The 25645-nt window shown below is 35.8% G+C and overlaps 1 protein-coding gene across 3 annotated transcripts; it reads right to left on the reverse strand.

Moving 5' to 3' along the window:
* Nucleotides 1–3016: 3016 nt before the first annotated feature.
* Nucleotides 3017–12721, reverse strand: LOC104217657 (uncharacterized). 3 transcript variants are annotated; one of them, XM_009767956.2, is made up of 7 exons: nt 12613–12721; nt 9050–9142; nt 8119–8253; nt 7940–8029; nt 7136–7285; nt 4681–6272; nt 3017–4329 (listed from the first exon to the last, which is right to left on the reverse strand). In XM_009767956.2, exons 1-7 carry the CDS (start codon nt 12679–12681, stop codon nt 3432–3434), a joined length of 3027 nt encoding a protein of 1008 aa, XP_009766258.1. In that variant the 5' UTR covers nt 12682–12721; the 3' UTR covers nt 3017–3431. The 3 variants fall into 3 exon arrangements, with proteins under 3 accessions (XP_009766258.1, XP_009766260.1, XP_009766261.1); XM_009767958.2 differs by lacking the exons at nt 7940–8029; nt 8119–8253; nt 9050–9142; nt 12613–12721 and adding an exon at nt 7368–7890 and having other exon boundaries at nt 3018–4329; XM_009767959.2 differs by lacking the exons at nt 7940–8029; nt 8119–8253; nt 9050–9142; nt 12613–12721 and adding an exon at nt 8682–9041 and having other exon boundaries at nt 3019–4329.
* Nucleotides 12722–25645: the final 12924 nt, after the last annotated feature.

Raw genomic sequence — 25645 nt, forward strand, 5'->3', positions numbered from 1 at the left:
ATGAATTCCATTTGTTTAAATTTCGATTTTGAGCCATACAACCTTGATTAACCCTATTTCGCCATTTTTGTGGCATTAATCTAGACCATCTAATCTGAGATAAATCGTATTGATAATGCCGTCTTAACCAGTTTTTCCATTGATTGATTCTATAACTCTGAAGTTTCTTATGTTTTAATTCAGAATGAAATATTCCTAGTGTTCGAAAATAGTCCTTTATTTTAGTCTTAAGGAAAAAAGACGTTCTGTTATATTGAAGAACAGATCTTAATTTAGACAAATTAATAACTTGGGGTTGTGATAATTTGTAAAATACATATGCTTGTGATAAGTAGGATAAATAAAAAAAATATGTGAATTTTTCTTACTAATATTATAAAGTGACTTTTTTATAGTCGAAATAAAGTGATTTTTTTTATTATTAATTTTTCTTGATTTATTTCATTATTGGAAATGTATTTATCAATCAATTTGTTTGTTGCTTTAAGAAAGAGTTGTGTATTAATTTTGGGAATATTAATGATAGATAAAAATAGATCGATGTATAATCTTTGAATGAATAATTTTAGAAAATAATGGAATTTCCATATTAATCGAGTATTTCTTCTTTTTAATATCTGGAAAAAAAATTTTGGCGATTCAAATTTTTTAATATTATTTGTTTTATTAGGACTAATGTCTATTTCTGGAGTTACTTTCTTTTTCTCTTTTGAAATTCTTTCTATTTGATTTTTGATTGTACTTGTTCTATCAGTCAAATCCTTCATTTTGCTTTCTATCAGTGAAGAATTTGGCCAATTTTCATATTCAATTTGACTAAATGATTCGTTAATTATCTGATTACTCATTAGAGAATCTTTTTCTTTTTTCGTTTCATTCGATTCATCTATTTCTTTTAGTCTAAATAATACAATTGGATTTACTTTTGAAAGTTCTTTTTTCATTTTTTTTTATAAATAGACTACTTTTGATAAGCCATTTTTTGGTTTCTTTTGAAACTCTTCGAAATAATTTTATTTTTCCTTTTAAAACTTTTAGATTTATAAAATATTTCTTTTTGAATTTTCCAATTTTTTTTCGAGTTCCTTAAAATGGGCTCAAAAAAGGAAGGGCGTTTTCGGGGAGAACCAAAGGGAAGTTCAGCTTCCATACCCCAAACTGTTAAAAAACAAAAATTATCTTTTTGTTTTTTCTTTTTCATTAGCTCTCCACGGGAGGAGTACAGTTTAGATATATGCCAAGGTTTCAGACAAGAAGTAAATAATATTTTGATCTGAATGCCATCTTTCAACCAATTTTTTGGAAATTCTGTTTCTGATAATTGAACACCATTATAAGTACATTTAATATGCATTTCTCTATCCTATTCCTGCAAATCTTCAGACCATTCAGGAAGTTGCAAGAATAACATACGCCCGAGATTTTTGGTATTATCAATGAAGGTAATACAATATATTTTCGAAGAATTGATTGAGTTATTAACATGTAACCTCTTATTATTTGCGCAAAAGGAATGGTATCCCAGACTTCTGCTATCTCTATCCGTGCTTTAATAAAAAATGCTATTGATTGGTTACGAGTTCTTATTGTTTTGTTGTGAACTCTAAATTGTCCTTATGCTTTTCTCCTAAATTACTATTGATAAATGATATTCCCCCGTAGCATGTCCCCCTCCCATCTTTACTTGTTTATTTCTGTTTTATTTTCCGTTGTATATTATATAACTGCACAGGTTTATTTGGTAGTCTGGTCCTAGCCTCGTCACTACTACAATGGGGTTAGGCCAGGCACTTGGCAGCACATGGGATCGGTTGTGCTGATTTTACACTCTGCACTGTGTGCAGATCCCGGAGCGACAGCTTGTGGACCATAGCTTTGGGTGGTTGCCTTCAGTACAGTCAGAGATCCCGAGGTAGTCCTGCAGGCGTCCGCAGGCCCCGACGTTCTCTTCTATCTTTATATTCTGTTTTCATTTACTTCAGAGACAGATTGTATCTTTCTTTCCAGACAATTGTATGTAGTATTCGTAGATGGTCCGTGATATTGTGATACCGGTTCTGGGTAGAGATGTACTTAGTATTGTCGTACTTGTTTTGGCTAAGTTATCAAATTTCGTCTTCCGCATGTCTTTAATTATTGCTAATATTTCACTGTTGATCGCATGTTGATTTAAACTGTTAAAAAGGTCTAAATAAAAGAGTTAGTGAATCTACAATACTCGGCTTGCCTAGCTTTCACGAGTAGGCGCCATCACGACTCTCGAGGGTGGAAAATTCGAGTCGTGACATTAAAATACTATTGTATCCAACTCACATAACATATTTATAATTTTCTAGTGAAATTAAAATAGTATTGTATTCATCTCACATAACATATTAATGTATCATAATTCATAACGATATATAAGAAGGCTAATAAGAGTATTCTCACAATGAACATGCAATTACAGACAACCTATTGCAATTGTTTAGACAAAAGAAAGATTGTATTTGTACGATAAAAAATAACAAAAAAATCACAAAACCTAATTTTATTTGGGTATGATCCATTTAAGCTTATGTGGCATTTATTTTGAATTTTTCTCATTAAAGTTTATGTCATGTCAGATATATGGTAAGGTTTTGAGCCAAAATGACTTTTAAGTGACAATGATAAAGTTTAGTTACTTTTAAACGACAAAAAAATAGTTGAGTGACTTTAGTGAAATTGAAAGATAGTTGAATATTAACCCCAAAAGACACTAAAGCATGTTTTCCTTTTTAACATAGTACTATGCAATTAAAGCATGTATTATGATTCTTTTCTTAATAAAAATTGAACCGGCGCTTAACCAACTCACAGGAACAGATCTCATTTTAAATGTCTGTCTTCCCTTCATAAGATGTGGAACAAAGACTTGGGAATAGGAATAACAATGGTCTTATTGACAAACTTAAAAATGTGCACTTCTGTTATGCGAAAAGCTTTATCGCGATATCAATAGCACAAAATAAAGCTTGAGATGAATCAGTCAACCCCCACCTCACACCCAACCTGCCACCGCAAAGAAAGCCAGCGCTATTTCTAAATTACTAGGTGCTTAAAGCTTCATAATAAATCTGGCATATACAGTAGTCAAGAAATTCCGAGATTTTTACTAAAATAACATTCCTTCTCTAACAGTACAGCTATTGTGTATGGTGCTTTTGTTCTGTTCTATCCACATGTTAGAAGTGTCTAACTGCATCAATTCTGGACTTGCTTCCCTTATAAGTAAATACAAATACAAAGAACATAATATGCTGCTATCCTGAAATCGTCAAAATAAAACTTAGAGACTTGTCGACAATTCTAGTGATGCACCTTTACCTATAACAGATTAAGTCCAATGCAAACAATACCTGATTATGATTTGCATCAGTCACTGCAGAAGTGAACCACTCCAGTAGAAGTTAGCCACTGTCAGCTAGGCTCACCAAGTGAGTAACCACATCTTCCAGGTGAGAGAAGTGAGTCAAGAACTTGTCTCGAATATCAGTGGAGTCGAACTGGTTATGCTGCCACTCAGAAAGAGCATCACCCATAACCTTCAATCCGTTCCTCAGTAATTCCACTCCTTTGGTAACTCTGTCAGGAAATTTTCTTTTTCTATTGGTTTGGTTTTCATTGTCAACCTCCATGGGCTCACAGATCATAAGCATTGAATCAAGATCTCTTATCTTTTTAAAGGTTTCTTTTAGCATTTGCCCATCTATAGCAAGCATGTTAATCGTGTCAGGACAAGGTTTTATCTTTGGACATGCTGTTTCCTTCTCAAGAAATTCTTTTAGTTCAGACATAAATCTCTCCTCATCAGCTTCTTTTCCTGTTTCCAGATCAAAAGAAAGAGCTGCATCCTGAGGCACAAATCTCCAAAGCTCACTACAAGTAGTACGGCCAGCAAAATATCCAAAGGCAGTGATAGCAAGGTGAACAAGTGCCCAATGACGCTCTTTAAGCAACATGTGATACAGCTCCCACATAGCTGAACTAATTGCACTGTCCTCTCGGTCTTCCAATTCAATGTAACCAAGGCCAGCCATGAAAGATGACAAGTTTGGTTTACACTGAAATGATTTTCCGTCTGATAATGCTGGTCCAGAGATGAAGAGCTTCTGAAGTGCCAAAATGACTTCTTCCATTTCATTGGAAGTATATAAATGCTTCATGTTAGAAATGATTCCTAGTGTCTCACTAAGAAGCCTGCGGTATTTATCCTTTATTTTGATAACTGAAGAATCTCTGTATTTGTGAATAATAGCAACAAGGAACTTTATAGTCTTCATCTCAGCATCGGATATGCTGATTAGTCTGCAACAAGAGAAAAGGAAATAAGAAACATAGGGAATCTAAGTTGGTAACTTGAATTTATCAATAGTAAAATCCTATTATCATTAAAAAGCATAAGCCAACAAAAAACACTAACCTTGTTAATCATTTGCTCTATCATTAAAACACCAACTTTCTTAGACTTTTGTTTTATCATTAAGTGCAGGTAATAAGGAAAATAAAAGGTTTAAATAGTGAAGTGCTGTTCCATGATAAGCTTAAAACTGCAAATTTCAATATTCTATGCTAGTTTGACAGGAATAGACATTTGTGGCTCAGCCAATTAAGTTTGAGAGAATAAGCCAATTCATGCAAAAGGAGCCGATTACATACTGAAACTGCAGAGCGGCAGAGAGTGCAAAAACTGGAGCACCATAAATAGCAGATCCGTCTTCTCTCGGTAGTTTACCACCAAAACTCTCGAGGAAGTCAAAGTATTGAGTTACAAGTCGTTGCCTTGCCTCACTTCTCAATTTTTCTGAAAGTGAATTTAGTGGGAATCCCTCCATAAGCAGTGCTAAGTAAGTAGTTGGTGAATACTGTGATGTGTTATATCCAACAACTGTATTATAAACTTTATCTACCATAAACTTTGGACCACATGTAACCAGTACACATAGAAATCTCGCCAGTTTTCGCACCAGACTATTAGAGTTTAGTGCTAAGTCAGAAGCTTCTGTGTACTTCATTAATGAGCAAAGCTTTTCAATAATGACATCCACCACAACTCTGTCAGCGTGACGTGAGATAAAGCACCAAAGTTCAGTAACAATCTCACGACATAGAAAGTGGGGATGAAAAAGGTTTTCAAGCAGGAAAGACTCTATGTCACACCAAGCTTGACTTGAAGAGGTAACTATCATGAAGGTTTTCAAGGCATTAATTATGAAGTGGAACAGGGGCTCATCAGATTCTTGTTTCTGACTAGTACGAGACATTGTAGGAAGTTCCAAGACAAGAACTGAAGAATACACATCATCATCAGTAAGTATGCACAATAACCATCCAAGTTTTCTGGCCATCCCTAGTCTCGCATCATCTTCAATATCAGGTGCGTTTTTCAGAAGGTTAACAAATAAGGCTACTCGACCAATAAACAGCACCTTTGCTCCCTGCATAGTGCCAGAACTTACAGAGAATATTGCACTCATTCCACCAGCTTCGTTAATACTGTACCCAGGAACATTTTCTAAATCAGTTTCATCACCAAACAACCAGTCCAAAATTTGAAACTTCTGCTCTGATTTCACTTGAGCTGAATTAAGGAAAGAGTTAAGCATATGAAAGGATGTCGGCTCCAAAATTTCTGCAATTGCATCACCAGCAAATTTGAGCAGCTCATTTTTCACGAGGAAAATTCTAAAGGTTGAGATCATTATGACAGATAATATTATATCTTTGAACACATAAAATGCCTCGGATGGGTACTGAGAGATAATCCGTACAGCATTAATCAGGTAAAATTTGACTGGAAGAAATACTCGTCTAGCTTCCACTGCAGAAACTGGTTCTTCCAATGTGGATGACCAAGTCTCAGCCGCGCATCTCAAAGATGCGTTAGCCAGAGATATAAGAGTCAGAATAATATCTCCTACATTCAACTTTACAGCCAAAGCACCCTTGCCAAGCTGAAGTAAGTTAACTACACCTTTCCATGACAAATTAATTAAGCTCACAAGATTTCCTCCGTCATTAGCTGCAAAGATGCCCAATTCACACAATTTCTCAACCGTAAATTTCATTATCTTGTTAACATGATCTGCTCTTTCAGCCTCTTCATTGTCCACAACTTTTCTCTCCTCCTCCATCATCTTAAGGTAAGAATCCCAGTTTATGCCATGGGAATATACCTTACATAGTCGTACCAGAGCATCAAGAACTTCTAATGCAATTTTCTGCACTTCAGAACCAAATGAGGAAATTGCCTGGAGACAATCACGAAAATTTAGAGCAGTAAAGAAAATAATAGCAAACAGTTCTGAACTGTTCAAACAAATTATCTCCATTGCATATACCTGTGTATATTCAGAATGTTTTGACTACATTACACCCACTTATTAGAAAAAGAAAGCAGCTTCTGCATCAGATTTTCTAGAGGTCGGTAAGAAGGAAAAGATGGGAATAGAATATGGGTGAAACAGGACGCATGTACCAGAAAAGATGAAACAACTGCTTTCTATTTTCGTTTTTGATAAGCAGAAGTAGTATGACTGCTGTGAAGCCCTGTATTGTGTTCAATTTATGGTTAAATGCAATAATAAATGGTTTTATTTTGTCTGCTGGAATTTAGTCAACAATTTATTTCAATTCACGAGTATGCTGATCATTGTGGTTTTCAACCATCGGTTGGTTTGGACAAGATCTCTCAATCTATATTTCTATGATGAGTCTAATGAATTCAAGCAATTTCTTAAGAGTTACCATTACTTGTAATAGTTGTCAAGCGACATGCAACCTACTGCTGTACTATAAAAAATGGCAAACATTTGATCCTGTTTTTAGATCAAAATGGCTAATATAAAAAAAAGTTTTAACTCGAGTACCAAACTGCTGCAATGGCCATGGTGGAAAGTACTTGGGTAAAAAAGAGGGTCAGCAGCAAGTGTCAGCAATGTAAAACCAGAAATTCGAGTATCACAAATAACAATTTTAACACTGTAGGAGAGTATATATATTGACATTTTGAAGGGTTAGACAGATATGTGTGTAACAGAGAGGGAAAAACGCTAAAATAACAGTATTCACTTGAAACACGACAAAAGGGTCAGTATAAATCAGAAGTCTCTACCTTCTGAGCTAAAATACAGTCCCTTGTGAGATTTAATTCCTCCAATATGAAATTTTCAACGATAGACATTAACCCCTTATCAACCGCAATGGGATATCTGGTCAAAGCTGCGAAAATAGAGGCACAGTAGCCAAGCAAATCCAATAGCAACTGAGAAAAAACGAGATTGGTCAGAAGCTAAAGATAGCCTTTTTAGAGACACTACATGCATTTCAAAGTTAAGGAAACTTACATTATAAGGAAATGCAAAGCACATAAAACAATCACCAGCTGAACTCTATAAAGCTAAAATATGATTACGGAATGCACAAGGGACTTCCACTTTGCACATTTCAGTTTGGGTGTTTAACCAGTTACTTAAATCAGCCAGCTTCATGACACAACAAACAAAAATAAAGTTATCAACAGGTAAACTCATGTGATCCAGTTCAGTTTAAAGTGTAATAGACAGTTTGGTCGGTTTTGGTATGTTGACAGCATTTGCTTGTTTATCCATGTGGTGCTAGGATTTAACATTACAACACCAGACAATGTAACTAAAAAAGTGCAGTGGATTTTTCAAAGTTAGAATGGAAAGAAAAATTCGTAACCAAAAAGAGAAAAAGGTTACACGCTAGGGAAATAATGAAAGAGGCTTTCACAAGAGAAAGAATTATAGTTTTCTGATTGTTATGCAGGTGGACGACTATGATGCAACATTCAAACTCAAATAAAGAAAATTGCAACCATATTGATCTCAAGAACTCAAAATGTAAAACCAATTCACCAGTGACATTGTTCATATGCTAAAAGTAATGATTTGACCTGATAAAAGAGGCTACTATGTTCTTCTTCAGGTGACTCTTGAGTCGACATGAGTGTCATCTGTAGATGCTTTTTACACCATACGACAGCCTAATGATTAAGAACTTAATATAAGCAATCTGTATCATCAAGAAAACAGGTCACTTTATTAAGGAGAAAAGGGATGAAATGAAACTTGCTTTGGCTCCTAGGCTTACGAACTGGCCTAAGTATGCAGATACGTCTGACAGCAGATATTTTGCAGCCACATGCAAAATGGTTTTGTTCAATTTGCATTGAGAAATGTCGAGACAAGTGAAGTCTTCCCAGAGTGTCCGGTAAAATGTCAAGGTAGATAACAAAGATTTGCTACTAAAATGAGATCAAGCTAGCTGTTTTACCAAACCAGAAGAATGAGATCCAGGTCTTCCATAAATACATTCATCAAAATTGCAACATCATTCATAAAACACAAAACTTTTATATAGATCTGGCCTAAATACATTTACTTGTTTTGCTGTAGCTCTGGCATGGTATTCATTCTAACAAAACCTCTATATAGCATCAAGAGCTCTGTTTGCTTACAAAAAAAATAAACAAGATAAAACAGCAATGAAGAAGAAAGCATTAACCAATTGTTTATCACCAAAAAGAAACCATTTGGAATGACCAATTCAGACACTGTCAGCTGTACCAAATTCAAAATTATGCTGAAGAACACAGGTAAAGCCTCGATGAATGAGTGAATTATTGTAACTCTTACTTAAACATATGCTCAAAGGTCAAACTCATAGAGAAGATAAAACTGATGAATAGTGACTCTTCAGTTGCCTTTCCGTGTTTAATTGCAAATTTAAGAACTGAAACTAAAAATGGTGTTCCCAATTTCTCAAGCCTTGGCACATTATTTCTCTCAACCAAATTTTGTGGTCTCCATGTGATTATAGAAAATCATTTCTTGTAACCGGAATATGTACATACAACACCTATGACAATGATAAACCCACAACCTAGTTCCCAGCTTTTGAGTCTTTACAGACAATAAACCGAATTCTCCTTTTCTCAATCCAATTAATCCATGGCATTCGACTGTCAAATCAAGAAAAGTATGTCTAATAGTCATCAGGATACTTGTAAGGATTCCATAAGAGAGGCCACTTCTGATTTCTCTGACAGATCTAACTCACCAAGCTCATCAAGCAATTCAACACGATTCTCAACAACCTGCGGAATAGAAAGGACGCGAATAGGATGTAAATAACTAGTAAATTATATCAAGGAATAGCTTAAGATTTAAGCAAATCTAAGAAGTTATTAGGTATGATCCAAGAAAACACTTAAGATAGTGAAAGCCATCAAGAAGAAAAGAAAAGACGAGTATAAAAAGCATCCGAAAAGAACAAAAAATTAGAATATATTAGTGGAAAGTGGAACAGTGTTCATGGAAAATGTCTTATCTTGGGCAGACTAGTTTCAGTGGCAATTTACAAACCAAGTTGTTGCAAGCTTGTATAAGAGGGCAAAACACAAATATCTACTCTACCAGCTAGAAGAAAAATGTTGAGCTTTTCTAATTTGTTTTTATATTACATATGACTCGGACACAACTCAGCCAAACTTTCGCAAACAAGGAAAAAGACAGAAATAACTTATCTTAGGAGTTAGAACCCTCAGTCTTTCTAAATCAAATGCATTGCCGTTGATCTCTCATCCTCCAATCGGCCTATACACCTTTTAAGCTCCAATCAGAAGTCTCAACTTTGCATCCTCATATGAACTATATTAAGGTCATTGCATTCAGCCATTCACTTAGTTCTTATTGATAATTTTTTTCCTATCAGTAAGTCAAAATTTTATTGACAAAAGAAGCCAAGCACTAAACTACAAAAAGAGAAGGCCCTCGTATACAAAAACAAACTAGATATCTTTACGTAAATAATATATACATGAACAGGTGTGCCCTTTCTTTTGAACATTTTCCTTTTTACGAAAAACAAAACCTAAAAACAATCTACACTACTTCCAAATGTGTTTAGCCGGTGCCAGAGCTACAAGTCTAACTATGGGTTTGGCAGAACCCAGTAGCTACAGCTTAGACTCAGTATTTGTGTTAGAAATCTATTTATTATGTGTAAATTATCTATCCCGAACCGAGTAACTTATCTTGTCCAAGATTCCAGAAGCCATATACTCAAAATTCTGACTCCGACTCTAATTTCAGCAGTGTTTTGGAAAGCGTTAAGCGCAAAAAAGCGACGAGGTCTCTCTTCACAGAAGCGAGAAGCGCGAAGCGAAGCGCGCTTTTTTGCTGTGAAGCGCAATTTAACACAAATAAAAAATAAAAAAAATAGGCATAGATAAATGGCTAAGAACTCATTAAAAATAACATATTAAGCAAATGTTTCAATTCTTGAATCAAGAAGAAAACAGAGCATAAAGAGCACTTTTAATAACAGAAAACAGAGCATAAAGAGCACTTTTAATAACAGAAGAAAAAGAAGTCGTTTAGGGCAAAAAATGAGCGCTTAAAAAGTGAAAAAAATTGAAAGCGTATGTTTTGGTAACAGATGGTTTATTTGCCCAAAATTTTTAAAAAAGCCCTAGCTGATGCCTTCTGCTCGCTTAAGCGAGCTTTTTCTCGCTTTTTCTAACGCGTCGCTTCTCGCTTAAGTGAGAAAAGCGCACACTTTTTGAATGTGAGTCGCCTTTTTAACAGAAAAGCGCTACCACTGCGCCTCACGTCGCTTCATCGCTTAAAGCGAGCGCTTTTAATAACACTGAATTTCAGATAACTATGCAGGAAGAGTCCAGTTAGTCCAAAGTATTTTGTTTGGAATTCAGGCTTTCTGGCACAGTTATTCATTCTTCCAACAAAAGTGATCAAGATTGTAGAGGGACTATGCGGGTCTTATATTTGGTCTGGTACAAATGAAATAACAAGGAAGGCCTTGCTTGCTTGGGATAGAGTTTGCTTGCCAAAGGCAGGAGGTGGACTGAATATTGTTAACCTGAAGCTATGGAACAAAGCAGCCATTGCCAAACACTGTTGGGATTTAGCTCACAAGAAAGATAAGTTGTGGATCCGCTGGATTCATACTTACTACATCAAGATTCAACAGATGAGTACAATGCCAACACCCCAGCAAGCCTGTTGGATGGTAAGAAAAGTGATAGAGGCACATGGAATTCTGGAAGCTAGACAGTTTATGCAAACTCACAACAGAAGCTTGATCAGACAAATATACTTACATTTACTTGGTGACTACAGCAGGGTGGAATGGAAAACATTGATGTTTAATAATGCAGCAAAACCAAAGGCAAAATTTATAATGTGGCTGATGATGCATGGGAAATTGATGACTAGTGACAGGATAGCTAACTGGAAGATTAATGTTGACACACAATGTGTAATGTGCAGAAAAGCAGCGGAAACAAGAGATCATTTATTTGGGCAGTGTGAATTTACTCAACAAGTATGGACCAAAATGTGTAACTGGATGGAGAAGCAATTTCAGGGGTTTACCAATTGGCAGCAATTCAGCCAATGGTCAGTGATATGTGCCAAAGGGAAAACCCAACATGCTCAGGTTTTTAGAATGGTTTATGCAGAAGTTGCTTACCACATTTGGATGGAGAGAAATAGACGTATATTTGAACAAAAAAGCAGAGTATGGGAGCAGATTACAAAAGAGATAGCTTATGTTGTTAGTGTTAGAGTCACTCCTAGAAATAAGTTGTTTGTGTATAGCTTATATTTCTAGGTAGTTGAGTATACAATGTAAATGGATAGATAGTAAGCTGCGTTAGCTATGCTAAAGTTTTGTAATTACTACTTGGTGATTAATAAAATATGTTAGTTACCAAAAAAAAAAAAAAAATACCAAAAATACAAGGCAACCTTTAAAAACTAATGGAAACGTGATGAGGAAAAAATACATCAGTAGAATCGAATAACTGAAATTGATATTAGTCAATTTGACCTGTAAAGTCAACTTAGGGCACTAAAAAATTGGGATAGATGAGCACAATCTAATTAAAAACTTACTGAAACTAAATCCTAAAAAACAATCTAAACTACTGTCAAACTACTGCAATTTCTTCAAAATGAGACTCATAATAACGAAATTATAGTTAATTACCTTCTGAAATAAAAGGAAATTTATATATTAATCGTGAAATGATACAAAGAGTTGAATTAAATGAATGAAATTGAAATTAGTCAATTTGATCTCTAAAGTCACTTTAGGGCACCAAAAAGTGGGACAAAATGAGTAGAATCTAATCAAAACTTACTGAAACTAAACCCTGAAAACAATTTACACTATTTCAAATAGCAATTTCATAAATTGAAACTCAAAATAACGAAATTACAGTGAATTAACTTCTGCCATATGGAGAAATTTATACAAATTAATTGAAACACCGAAAGAGGAAATAATACAAATAGTTGAATCAAATGACTGAGATTGAACTTAGTCAATTTGACTTCTACAATCAACTTAGAGCACCTAGAATTGACCTTGAAACAAAAAAAATGCAACACTATTTCAAATATCAAGCTGAAACTCATAATAACGAAAATTACAGTGAAATAACTTCTGAAAAATACTAGGAATTTATAAAAATGAAATAACATACGAATAAAAATAAGTGAAATTGGAGTTGTGAATAGTGAGCTTAGAATAAAAGCTTACATCGGAAGATTTGATAGCTTCAAGCAAGCTTTGTACATCTCGGCCGGACTTTGATTTTGAGTTGCTCATTTTCTCTCTGTGTGAATTTTCTCTTCCAATTTTTCCCGCCTTTGGGAGGCAGGATGTTTTTATAGTGAGAGTGAGAGGGACTTATTGATAAATTTATAAATTTTGTTAGAACCCTTGGATTTAAGGGTTTTTTGGGGAGAAAATAAAAAATGACTAGATTTATAAGTGGTCATTCAAAAATAATCATAATTTTAAAAGTAATTGTAATTTGGCCACTTTTCATGTAAAGATAAATCTGGACGAAAACACCATTCAAAATCCGAAAAATACTCCAGTATAATATACTAGAGTTTCAGCATAAGTATATTGGAACTCCAGCATATTATAATGGAGTTCCAGCATAAGTATACTGGAACTCCAGCATATTATTATGGAGTTCCAGCATAAGTATACTGGAACTCCAGCATAATATACTGGAGTTCCAGTATAATATACCGGTCCAGCATAATATGCTGGAAATTCATACATAGGTGCTCCAATCTCCAGTATATTATGCTGGAACTTTTCGCGTATTGGAGTTCCATCATAATATGTTGGAAGTTCATACACAGATGCACCGGTCTCCAGTATATTATGTTGGATCGGTCCCTGTTAGAGCAAAATAGTGGCTTTTTTTAATGACTTTGCAAATGCTGACTATTTTTGAATGACCAGTCTGAAAACTGGCTAGCCCGTGCTATTTTTACATTTTTTTGGTGTCATTTATTCAAAAATTGACAGATTTACAAGTGGTAATTGAAAAAATAGCCACAGCTTCGAAAGTAATTGAAATTTAGTCACTTTTCATGTAAAGATAAATATGAACGAAAATACTATTCAAAATTTGGAAAATATTTCAGCATAATATACTAGTCAGGCATAATATGTTAGAAGTTCGTATACATGTGCTCCAATCTCTAGTATATTATGCTGGAACTTTCCATGTGTTGGAGTTCCAGCATAATATGTTGGAAGTTCATATATAGGTGCCTCAATCTCTAATATATTATGTTGGAACTTTTCGTATTGCAGCAAAATAGCGGCTATTTTTTAATGACTTTGCAAATGTTGGCTATTTTCAATTACCAATCTGAAAACTAGCTAGTCTGTGCTATTTTCACCTCATAAATAGCAGAAGATGATTTACTATACCCGTTTATAATTTAAATAGCAGAAAATGACCATACAAATATCTTTAATTTTTTATATCTTCTATACTATTTTATATTTGTTCCACTATAATTTATGTGACATACTTTTTTTATTAGTTCGTAAAATAAGGATAACACACTATATTTGAAAATACTTTAACTTTAATTTTTTTTAATTTTATCTATTTTCTTCATTTTTTTATAGTCATTATTATGGAATGTTTAACCACACGTCTTTTAATCACACAAATATCATTGCAGTTTTAAGATCATAGAGTTCAGAAGTCGACCTTTTCTCTTAAATTGAAGCAGAGAAAGTATTATTACATTGATCTTCTCCTCGGAAAGGGATTATATAACTGAAACAATATTTGCAATAGCCTACAAAATCAAATCTTTCAATCGTAGATAAATAGGTCGTACTTTAAATTTTATTTCGAGGCTAAAGGATTCAATTGGAAGGGGTGTTATGGGTAGACTTGGTTCGCAGAAAACCAAAACCAATAATATATGAGATAATAATTCTAACATAATCATTATTTTCACAATTAACTCCAACCAACCAAACTTTTAAATGGTAAGCGCGCGCGCATGATACTCTTATATTTTGCAATCTTACACTACTGAAATTTCTCTTTAATAACATCAACCAGTGCTTATACATATACAACTTACAAGATCACATTATTATTAGCAAATCACAATCAAGAAAAATGTGCATGGCTTCACGCACATGTAATAAACATAAAAGTAGTTCCATGCTATATGTAAAAGTAGTTCCATGCTATATGTAGCTCTCTCCTTTCTTAGTTATTACAAAATGTAATAGTATTAAATATATTACTGCTGTCATATTAGGAATAAGGACATACTATCTCTCTTTCGCCGATGACGAGCTAGTAAAAGCCTGGTGAAGCTTTCCTTCCCATCCAAAGCTTGACACTAGGACTAGGAGTTGGAATAGTACTAGTGCTACCACTAGAACCATAGCCTGTACCACTGCCACTACCTTGGCCTGATCATCCACCGCCTGATCCTGGAGCACTAGCACCACCTCCGCCGCCTCCGCCACCGCCACCGCCACCGCCAATTCTTCCCCATCCGAAACCGCTACCACTTCCAGAGCCATAACCGCTTCCTGTGCCACTTCGTCGTCCACCTCCTCCTCCTCCACCTCCACCACCACCAATAAAAGGTGACGGCGCAGGAGTAATTGGGAAAGGAAGAGGTACTAGAGGAGGAGGAGCACCTGAAATTTGACAAATACTAATGTTCATCATGAGGAAAAAGGCTAACGTTAACAGCAACAATATTCTAGCCATGTCTCTGAATTTTGAAGACCACTTTGACGGCTTAAGAATATGGCTTAATAATAGTTGAGCAGACACTGTATATATGTAAAACTACCTCACGAGAATAGACAAGTACGAGCATATTTTTAAGTCCCAAAAAAGGCCATTTCTTCTGGTAAAGTGACATAATCTTCGCCGTCTTAGCTGCTATAGTTGACACCAGTACTATCTTGATAACCTCTTGCATATGAACCTGCTTTATTTCATCTATTGAATATGTACGAAGTAACTTTTAGAGTTGGATTAGGCATAAGTTTTATTTATTTTTTAACATGCATTATATCAAATTATCGGACCCCTATCTTGGTTTATTCAATTTTAGACATCCATGTCATATTGTCTGCGTTCTAAAAATCTAAATCTACTCGTGCGAGGATTGTTAGAATGTCTTACATTGGTTTAGCGTATGAATTATTTTCTCATATTATATGTTCTTAGACAATTATCACATAATGAGCTAGCTTCACTTATAGGTCCAGTCTAAGGTGTACATATATAGCTTAAAAAGTTACTGTCATCGACTCTAATTTCAACCTTGAAACAAGCAACATTTCTTTAATGTCCACCTTAATTAAGTGACTTGAGCAAAACCGAACGTCAAATTTGAAGTAAACATTCAGTCAACTACTCAACTCGAAACATCAAATAATTAAATCTAACAAATAGAAACTAGCCTTTCACACTCAAAAAATGATCGATGATAATGCACGGTGTCTAAAGTAGTTCAGTCGACTAAATTACTTCCTCTTAATTCATTGTCTTAAGTTAAAATTGGTACAAAGTCAAGATTGAATTTCTACGTGGTTGTTATAACGTGTGAAGCTTTTTCTCCCCGCAACGAAAAAGGAAAGCAAAAGAAGAAAGAAAGAAAAAAGTTAAGGAAAAAACGATTGTTGGTGTGTTCACTAACGCGTTATTAAAAGAGAAAGTGATGCACAAGAATCAAGTAAAACTGTGGTACTGGAATTGCATATTCCATTGTTTTCAAAGTGTGAAAAAGAAATTAATCCCGAGGGAGTTTAGCAATTAATATGTCACTACCCAAAATCCGACTAGTCGTGATGGCACCTAACCCAACCTGCTAAATAAGCCAATTAACAATTATCGATTTCCAATAAAATTAATAAAACAATTAAATGAAAGAAATTATCTGAAACTTATACATTTCCCAAGAACTGGTAATACAAATCATGAACTTCTAAGAATAAAATTTACAAAACTGATATGAAGTAAATCATCTTCTGTTTGAAAAGTACATAAATAGAGTTTTATAATCTAAGGCTACCATGAACAAGAGGCAGCTACAACAGGGATGTAGGTACATCTTCAAATCCAGCTCCATCAAATACAACAGCCAAGATGTGCATGCAAGATGCAAAAGTGTAGTATGAGTACAACCGACCCCATGTACTCAATAAGTAACAAACCTAACCTTAGGTTGAAAGTAGTGACGAGCTGGAACAAATGTCAGGTCCAACACCAATAGCCAACACAATTTTTAACAGCGTAAAACATATAAATAAGGAAGTAACTCAGAGATAAAATGCTCAGCTTTTTCACAGTATTTCAAAAGTAGTTCCGCTTTTCAAGAATATCAGTGAAAACCCAAATCCTTTATCAGAATCGTGGAAAAATATGAGATAGTTTGAACACTGTAATTTTTCCAAAATCCTTTCCACAATGAATAAGATGTTTTATTTTCTTTCCAGATAGCAAGTGTGAAATACCTCTCTATGCCCACATATCAATGTGTGTAAAAAGTCATGAATGACGTGATGCCGTACAACATGAAGAAAAATGCATCTCTATGCTTGTATGTTATGTGTGTATGCCAATGCCATGTATCTTAGAGATGAATCATGTACTCACACTCTCAGAGTACTCAATCTCACTGACTCATACTTTCCACTCATCATGCTCAACCACTAGTATTGTATATGACCAATCTGGCCCAGGGAAGATCTATATATATATATATATATATATATATATATATATATATATATCAACTGACCATCAGTCACCCAATACAAAGGAAGGTCAATCCTGCCGATGGAAAAGATCCATCTCCAGGTATATAAATGCTTCGGACAAAATTCATGTCCAGGGAAGATTCATCCCTCAATTTAATCAACCGCGCTCACTGGGGATGTGTACAGACTCCGGAGGGGCTCCTACAGCGTAAGCACTATAATCTGCACGGACAACTCACATGTCATAGTGTCAATATCAGAATCTGTACGGACAACTCACGTGCTATAGTATCAATATCAGAATCCGCACGAACAACTCACTTGTTACAGTATCAATATCCGAATCTGCACGGACAACTCACGTGCTATAGTATCAATATCCTCACAATCAGGCCCCCGGCCTCACTCATCAACCTCTCCAGTCTCTCTCTCTCTCTCTCTCTCTCTCTCTCAAAATATTATGAAACTAGCGCGAAAATGATGATATGATGTATCAATAAATAATAACAGAGACTGAGATATGATATGCATATGAATGCGTATGACTGAGTATATAAAGCAATAAAAGCAAATAACTCAATAGCAGAAATGTCCACAGTGGGTCCCAATGGGATAAACATGTATCCTAGACATGGTGTCTAACATGGATCACGGTTCAATAACTCAAATACGTAGAAATTTCATCGTTATAGGTAAGATCAGGTAACTATACAGTACCACAAAAATAACGGAGTCACAACTCGCACGGTGCACGCCCACACGTCCGTCACCTAGCATGTGCGTCACCTCAACCCCAATCACATAGTACGTAATTTGAGGTTTTATACCCTCAACACTAAGTTTAGAAGAGTTACTTACCTCGAACGAGCCAATTCCAATATCGAACAAGCCAAGCAATGCTCCAAAAATGCCATCTCACGCGTACCGACCTGCGAACGGCTCAAGACAAGCCAAAAGAAACTCAAATACATCAAATAATGCCAAAGGAAACAAACCCATCGATAAACGTTGAATCTTTAATCAAAAGCCCAAAATCTTCCCAAAAGTCCAACTCGGGCCCACACCTCGGAACCCAACAAAACTCACAAATCCGACAACCCATTCAATTACGAGTCCAACCATACTGGTTCACTCAAATCCGACTACGAATCGATGTTCAAAACTCAAAATTCACTCTATGAGACTTTAGGCTAAACCCCCCAATTTTCATCTTAATATACTAATCAAATGATGAAAACAATGATATATTCATGTATATTAACCAAATCTGAGTTAGAATCACTTACCCCGATGAATTTCTTGAAAAACTCACGAAAAATCGTCACAAACTGAGCTCCCAAAGTCCAAAATATGAAATAATACCCTAAACCTTGTTTATATAGTACCAAAGCTGCCTTCCAAAGTGCTGACCGCACATTTTCAAGTGTGGTCGCACATCCCAGGTCCCGCGGCAACAATCCAAATTGTGCGGCCGCACTTCAGCAAATTCTACCTACCAGGCTTTAGTAAAATGGTCATAACTTTCTGTACAAATATTCAAATGATGATTTCTATACTTTTTGGAAACTAGACACGAAGGGATACAACATTTGATTTTGAATCATCTCCAAATTCCTTGTAGATCAAAAGATATAAGCTTTGGAAGTCGGACCAGCGAATCTGCAAAATCACATTTCTGCGGCCGCGAGAAGAATTCTGCGGACTGCACAATTTCGACTGCGGTTCGCACAATTCCTTCTGCCACAACACTTTGGGGATGTACGGTCGCACTTCTACCCTCAAACATGTGCGCTCCGCACTTCAACTATCCCATAATATCACTAAAAGTGCCGAAATGCCCAAACTCGTTCAAAACTTACTCCGAAACTCATTCGAGCCACTCGGGATCTCGTTCAAATATATCAACAAGTCCCGTAACATATTATGGACTTACTCAGGGTCTCAAATCACACCTAACAAGGATAAAACACGAATCGCACATCGATTCAAGCATAAGAACTTATGAACTTTTAAATTCTATATTCGATGTCGAAACCTATCAAAACATGTCTGATTGACCTCAAATTTTACACACAAGTCATAAATGACATAATGGAGCCAATTTCCAGAATTCCCCGATCAAACTTCCAAACTTAAATTTCTATTTTTAGCCATTTCAAACCTAATTAAACTACGGACTTCCAAATAATTTTCCGAACATGCTCCTAAGTCCAAAATCGCCATACGGAGCTATTGGAACCATTAAAAATCCAATTCGAGGACATCTACTAAAAAGTCAAATTTGTTCAACATTTTCAAATTTAAAGCTTTCTAGTTGAAAATCATTCTTCTAAATCAATCTAAATAACTTGAAAACCAAAACCGACGATTCACATAAGTCATCATACCGAGCTACTCATGCGCTCAAACCACTGAGCGAAGTGCAAATGCTCAAAACGACCATTCAGGTAGTTACATCCTTCCCCACTTAAACATACGTTCGTCCTCGAACGTTCCCAGAGTTGTTCAAGGCCATCAAACCGCCGTGTAACCTCACCATGAACATACCCAGTGGTGATCTCACATCACTCTATCCTATAAAGGTCTGATAATACAATAACTGAAATTTCTTTATTCAACATAGGCCATAAGCCTTAGAATTCAATTTCCAACAACCGGAATTTACTATAAGATCAAAATCTTGCATCTACACATTATATATGTCCTAACCAACTGTATCAAGCCATCACCATAACCCAAGATATAATCACATGATAACCGCATAACTCAAATACTCATAGTGATAATTTCTAATCACAATAGCTGCTAAAAATAACCCAATACTAATAATAAAACTCATATCAAACAAAGCCTCGTTCTAAAACCTTTGTACATTGCCAATGCTGAAAGAAATACGTAGAAACTCATAATCATTCATCAGATTAACCAGTTGTGGAACTTCCTCTCCTTCGATGGGAACTATAGCAAATTTCTAAGCCGATCAGCAACAATATCCTTCCAAATATACCGCAATCAAATCCGATAGCACCCATTCTATGTACAATGATCTCATTTCATCTAACATAATCACTTTAGTGACATGCCACTTCAATACAATCTAAAGCCACACCCCGTGCAATCTGTACCAGTAAGCAACAATCCAAATGTACTCAAATCATAGAAAATGACTCAGACGGGAGAATTGTCCCGCAAGCTTAACAAGTACTGCCCCAACGAAGTACTGAAAATTCATCACACACCATAGGACCATCATAAGAATCTAACACAAAGGTTAGTACCTCAACATAACCCCTCTGCAATGCGTGACCTCATCCAAACACCGGTCCATGGCATATACCTCAAGCCACCTTGCTCAAAATCAATAACCATGCGCGATTCGACATCAAGTTCCCAAAGTACATTACCATAACCACGGAGAAGCAAATGACGCAATGCCACACAAGATCGAAAGAACATAACCAATGCGCAATCAAGTGTGCATATAACCAACGAATCATAACTCTCTGTAGCATAGAAGAGTAACTCACAGATCATTTCAAAACACAAATAAGCTCAACAACAACCGAATGGCAAATCCCTCAACAATAGCAGTGTGAAGCCAACTAATTTGACGCGGTGTAGGATACACATCCTAATTGGGCCAACCAATGGACCCCCAAATCAATTCTGATCATCCACAAGTAGATAAAAAATCCTCCGAAAATCCACAATGACCCAACCATAACACATACCATCCTCTAAATAGCTTTGACCCTATTTTCTTAATCCACAACCATGAAACAATCTACTTATGAGAACTCCCAGTCTCCAAATCCATAGCACACAGGAATCACCGTATCCGATCCCAACTCCATCGCCCGAATATCTAACACATCTCCAATACACGATCATCCCACGAGGATTACTTGTATAATTCCTCTGTGCCATAAAGCAAAATTTGAACATCAGCAGTCGATCAACCAGGAGAGTGCCACAATACTAATGAAGTATCCATAAATCAAAACACAGTTCCCCATCTGAAACTTACATTCTCATCAAGCCATATCTAATTGTAATATCATTTATCTAGTCATCTGAGATCGTCCATATTGCCTAAGAATTCATGCCTTCCAAACTGAACCATGACCTCACGCATGCAAATCTCAATCCTACACAACACACTGCATATATCATGCCATCATATGAAAAATATGAGAACTTCGTAATCCACTATGAGTCACAAGTAGCTATGTACTCAATTAGCCAAGAACTTTTCATTTGATTTCATCCGGAGAAAATCACTATACATCACATGCTCCTCATGCCAGTAGGAAATATACTCCGAACCGTGGTAGAAACCATTAAGAACTCTTTGAAACCCATTTGCCCATAATCAAGCCATCAGAACTAAATCTCTCTAACTCAACCAAGCAATGCAGGTCACCAAAAACCAAGAGCATTACCACGAAACACCTGTAGAGACTAGCCACATCATAAGTACCCAAGGAATCGATTTTATCTATTACTGTGTTGATCCAACATACTACTAAGTTGTCCTAATTCTCTGAGTTCCTCCCGAATTACATTCAAATTGATACTTTTCCTCGCCATAATACCACAATCCTCAATCAAAACTCACTATACGAGACCCTAGCATAAAATCACACCGCCCTAAAGCTCATAAGCCGTTGAATGCTCTCTTAAGCACCCGAAAAATACCACAACCGAGATACTCACTCCAAAGAGACCTATTGCAAATTTCAAGTTGTTCTTTGACCTTCTTGATACTGAAATGTAGAATCCATAAGGATATAGAAATACCGAGAGTCCCGACACTCTCCAATGTAAACCTCAATTTCTAGCCATATTCAAATCCTAAAAATTCCCAATTGCTACATAAAATTTTGAATCTATTAGAACCATTCTCGAGAGTCATCCACTCTACTCAAATCTCAATTGCACCGCCCAAATGGACTGAACGACCTGTGCCCCATTAGCATACTAACACCCAAGGAAGTAACCCCGCCTTAATGCAACCAAATAAATTCTTGCTCCATGCACACTACATCCTTTACGAATAACAACTCAAGCATTCAATGTTTCCCATATACCTACAAAAAATAGTACAACCCGTATCACGAAATTCCTTTACTCGAGTCATCCTCGATCTCCACCTCCGCAAATCATATTTTATTCACAAGTATACCTCAAACCCAAAACCAATACAACACATAATCGTGCAATCATCCTATCGATAGCAGACTCCCCCACTTGGCTTAAAGCCAAGGAATAAAGCATCTGATAACTTTTAATAACCACCCCCATACCGGCATAATACCACAATAGGATTCAACTAAATCCTTCCTAAGCTCATGTAACACAAACCATACAATACCTCAAATTATTTGCAAATCTCGCATTCATCCTCGTAGAACCTATGAACCTAGAGCTCTGATACCAATCTGTCACGACCCAAAATCCGACTAGTCGTGAAGGCATCTAACCCAACACGCTAGGTAAGCCAATTAACAATTATCCATTTCTAATGAAATTAATAAAACAATTAAATAAAATAAATTATCTAAAACTTATACATTTAAAATTATGAGCTTCTAAGAATAGAATTTAAAAAGCTGATATGAAGTAAATACATCTTCTTTTTGGAAAGTACATAAACAGAGTTTTATAATCTAAGGCTACCATGAACAAGAGGCAGCTACAACAGGGACGCAAGTACATCTTCAAATCTAGCTCCCATCGAACACAGTAGCCAACATCTGCACGCAAGATGCAGAAGTGTATTATGAGTACAACCGACCCCATGTACTTAATAAGTAACAAACCTAATCTTAGGTTGAAAGTAGTGACGAGATGGAACAAAGGTCGGGTCCAACACAAATAGCCAACACAATTCATAATAACGTAAAGCATATAAATAAGGAAGTAAATCAAAGATAAAATGCTCAGATTTTTCACAGTTTTCCGAAAATAGTACCAGTTTTCAAGAATAGCAGTGGAAACCCAAATCCTTTACCGGAATCATCGAAAAATATGAGATAGTTTGAAAACTATTTGTTTTCCCAAAAATCCTTTTCACAATGAATAAGATGTTTCATTTTCTTTTTAGATAGTAAGTGTGAAATACCTCTCTATGCCCATATATCAATGTGTGTAAAAAGACATGAATGACGTGATATCGTACAATATGAGGAAAAATGCATCTCTATTCCTGTATGTCATGTGTACATGCCAATGCCATCTATCTCAAAGATGAATCATGTACTCACACTTTACACTCATCATGCTCAACCACTAATACTGTATATGCCCAATCCGGCCCAGGGAAGATGCATCCTAGAGTATATACATCAACTGACCATCAGTCACTCAGTACCAAGGAAGGACAATCCGGCATGTGGATGTCACGACCCAAATCGATGGGCCACGACGGGCACCCGATACCTTACCCGACCGAGTACCAACATAATGTATCTTTTTATGTCATACTATCATGGATAACTGAGTCGGAAGGCTGCCGTGAGATAAGTAGAATACAACATGTTAAACCAACTTATACATAAGACATACGGGCATGTAAGACCAAAATAACCACTCATATACCCAACATAGGTCGACAAGGCCATACAATCTTTTACGTACATGACATATATCTACAAGCCTCTAAGAATACATAATTTTTACAAAGCTCGGGACAGAGTCCCGCCATACCAAACAATATACGTCTAAATCATACTAACCAAAGAAGCAACTACGAAGCAAATGGAGCGCACCAACATCTTCCGCTGAGCTGATAGCCTACTTGGAGGGCTCTCGACCTGTTTATTGGGATCTGCGGGCATGAAACACAACGTCCCCAGGCAAAAAGAATGTCAGTACAAATTATGTACCAAGTATGTAAGGCACATAAATAAGTACATAACAAACATGTAAGAAATATAGAATAAATGACTCAACTTGTAAGTCTGGATAATTCTATAATTCATGAAATAATTATAGTGTCATGCATATGCATATGAATGTCATGTTGTGCATAGGTACATGTTTTATAACATCATCAAGCCTCTGAGGGCATCTCATCATATCATCTCGGCCACTGTGGGCAAAATCATCAACGTATACCAACTGATCAGGTGGTGGTGCGTATATAATGCCGTAAACTTTTTTCGTATTCCATATAAATATAATATATATATATATATGCGTATATAACAACATCTAGTCATGGGTCAATGTACATGAGCGCAATGCAAGAGAAGTACGTCAATAAAATCTCTTGGAGTGTCATAAGATAATTATGCCTTTGAATAATATCATGAAGCAAACTTTTTCAACTTACGTATTTTTCTGAGACCCATGAACAGATGATACAAGAATATGACACATGGAGAATCAAGAACATAAGCATCTCTAGCATTTCTATGCATAAAGTCATTTATGGAAGTTGTGCATTTGCACGTTTTGTTTGCATCGTATGGATCATGCCAAAAGAAAGAAGGGATAGCCTTAACATACCTGAAGTAGAGAAAAAAAACCATATGATATTCTTAGAAAAGGTTGCATCGTACTCCCTTAGAATCGCAAAATCTCACATTGCTAATTGTGCTAAGAAACTTCGTCGGATTATCGGTTGAAGAACTCACATTATCAATGTAGTAATTCATTGAAGTGTTTTGAGAAAGAATTTTATTGAAAGCCTTTTAAAATAATGGCCAACGTTTTTTGTGTTTGAAAGAATGCTAATGTTTATGTTTTTTTGATTGCAAGAGTGCTAAGGTTTTAATTGTATACAAAGTATAAGAAAAGGTGAGGTGTCTTCTTGAATTTATTTTGGCTTGCTAACTAATCAAGACTAATTAATAGTCATGATCTTAAGAAATGGCATTTCTGCCACATTTTGAGGGTGGGGAAAATTTTGATATTTATCCAAAGTTTTTAATTAATCCACCACTAGTTATTAATTAACTAGGTAATGTCACATTACCCAATAATTAATCAATTACCCACATAATTGAGAATTATTCCCACTTACTTAAAATACTACTCACTTTTTACATACCTTATACACCTTACTATTATTGCCATGTGGTACCTCGTATGGCACTAGTCAATAAATACCGAGCCGTATGTTATCTCAACATGCCAAACTTGGACGAAAATTCATTTTCTTTTACTTGCTTCCCCTCTCACCTTCAAGAATTTACTTATCACTTGTTTGAAATAGCATAATGATTAAAATCTCAAAATAATCTCCTCCCCGAACTTACGTCGATTAACTTACGACGAAACTTTAACATACAAAGATGCGAGATGTAATATCATCCCCCCCTCTCCCTAGAACATTCATCCTCGAATGTTGACTGGTGCTCTTATCATTTTCATAGCCTATGTCTTCTGAATACTTTATTACTCCCCTTGCCATCTAGGCAACTGTCCTGTGATTAAATCCAACGGCTAGGGGATTTCCCCATTTAGGCCTCTTTCTCACACTACGACTTATGGTTGGAATCCT

Source organism: Nicotiana sylvestris, chromosome 1, assembly GCF_000393655.2.
Source record: "Nicotiana sylvestris chromosome 1, ASM39365v2, whole genome shotgun sequence".
Classification (NCBI taxonomy): Eukaryota; Viridiplantae; Streptophyta; class Magnoliopsida; order Solanales; family Solanaceae; genus Nicotiana; species Nicotiana sylvestris.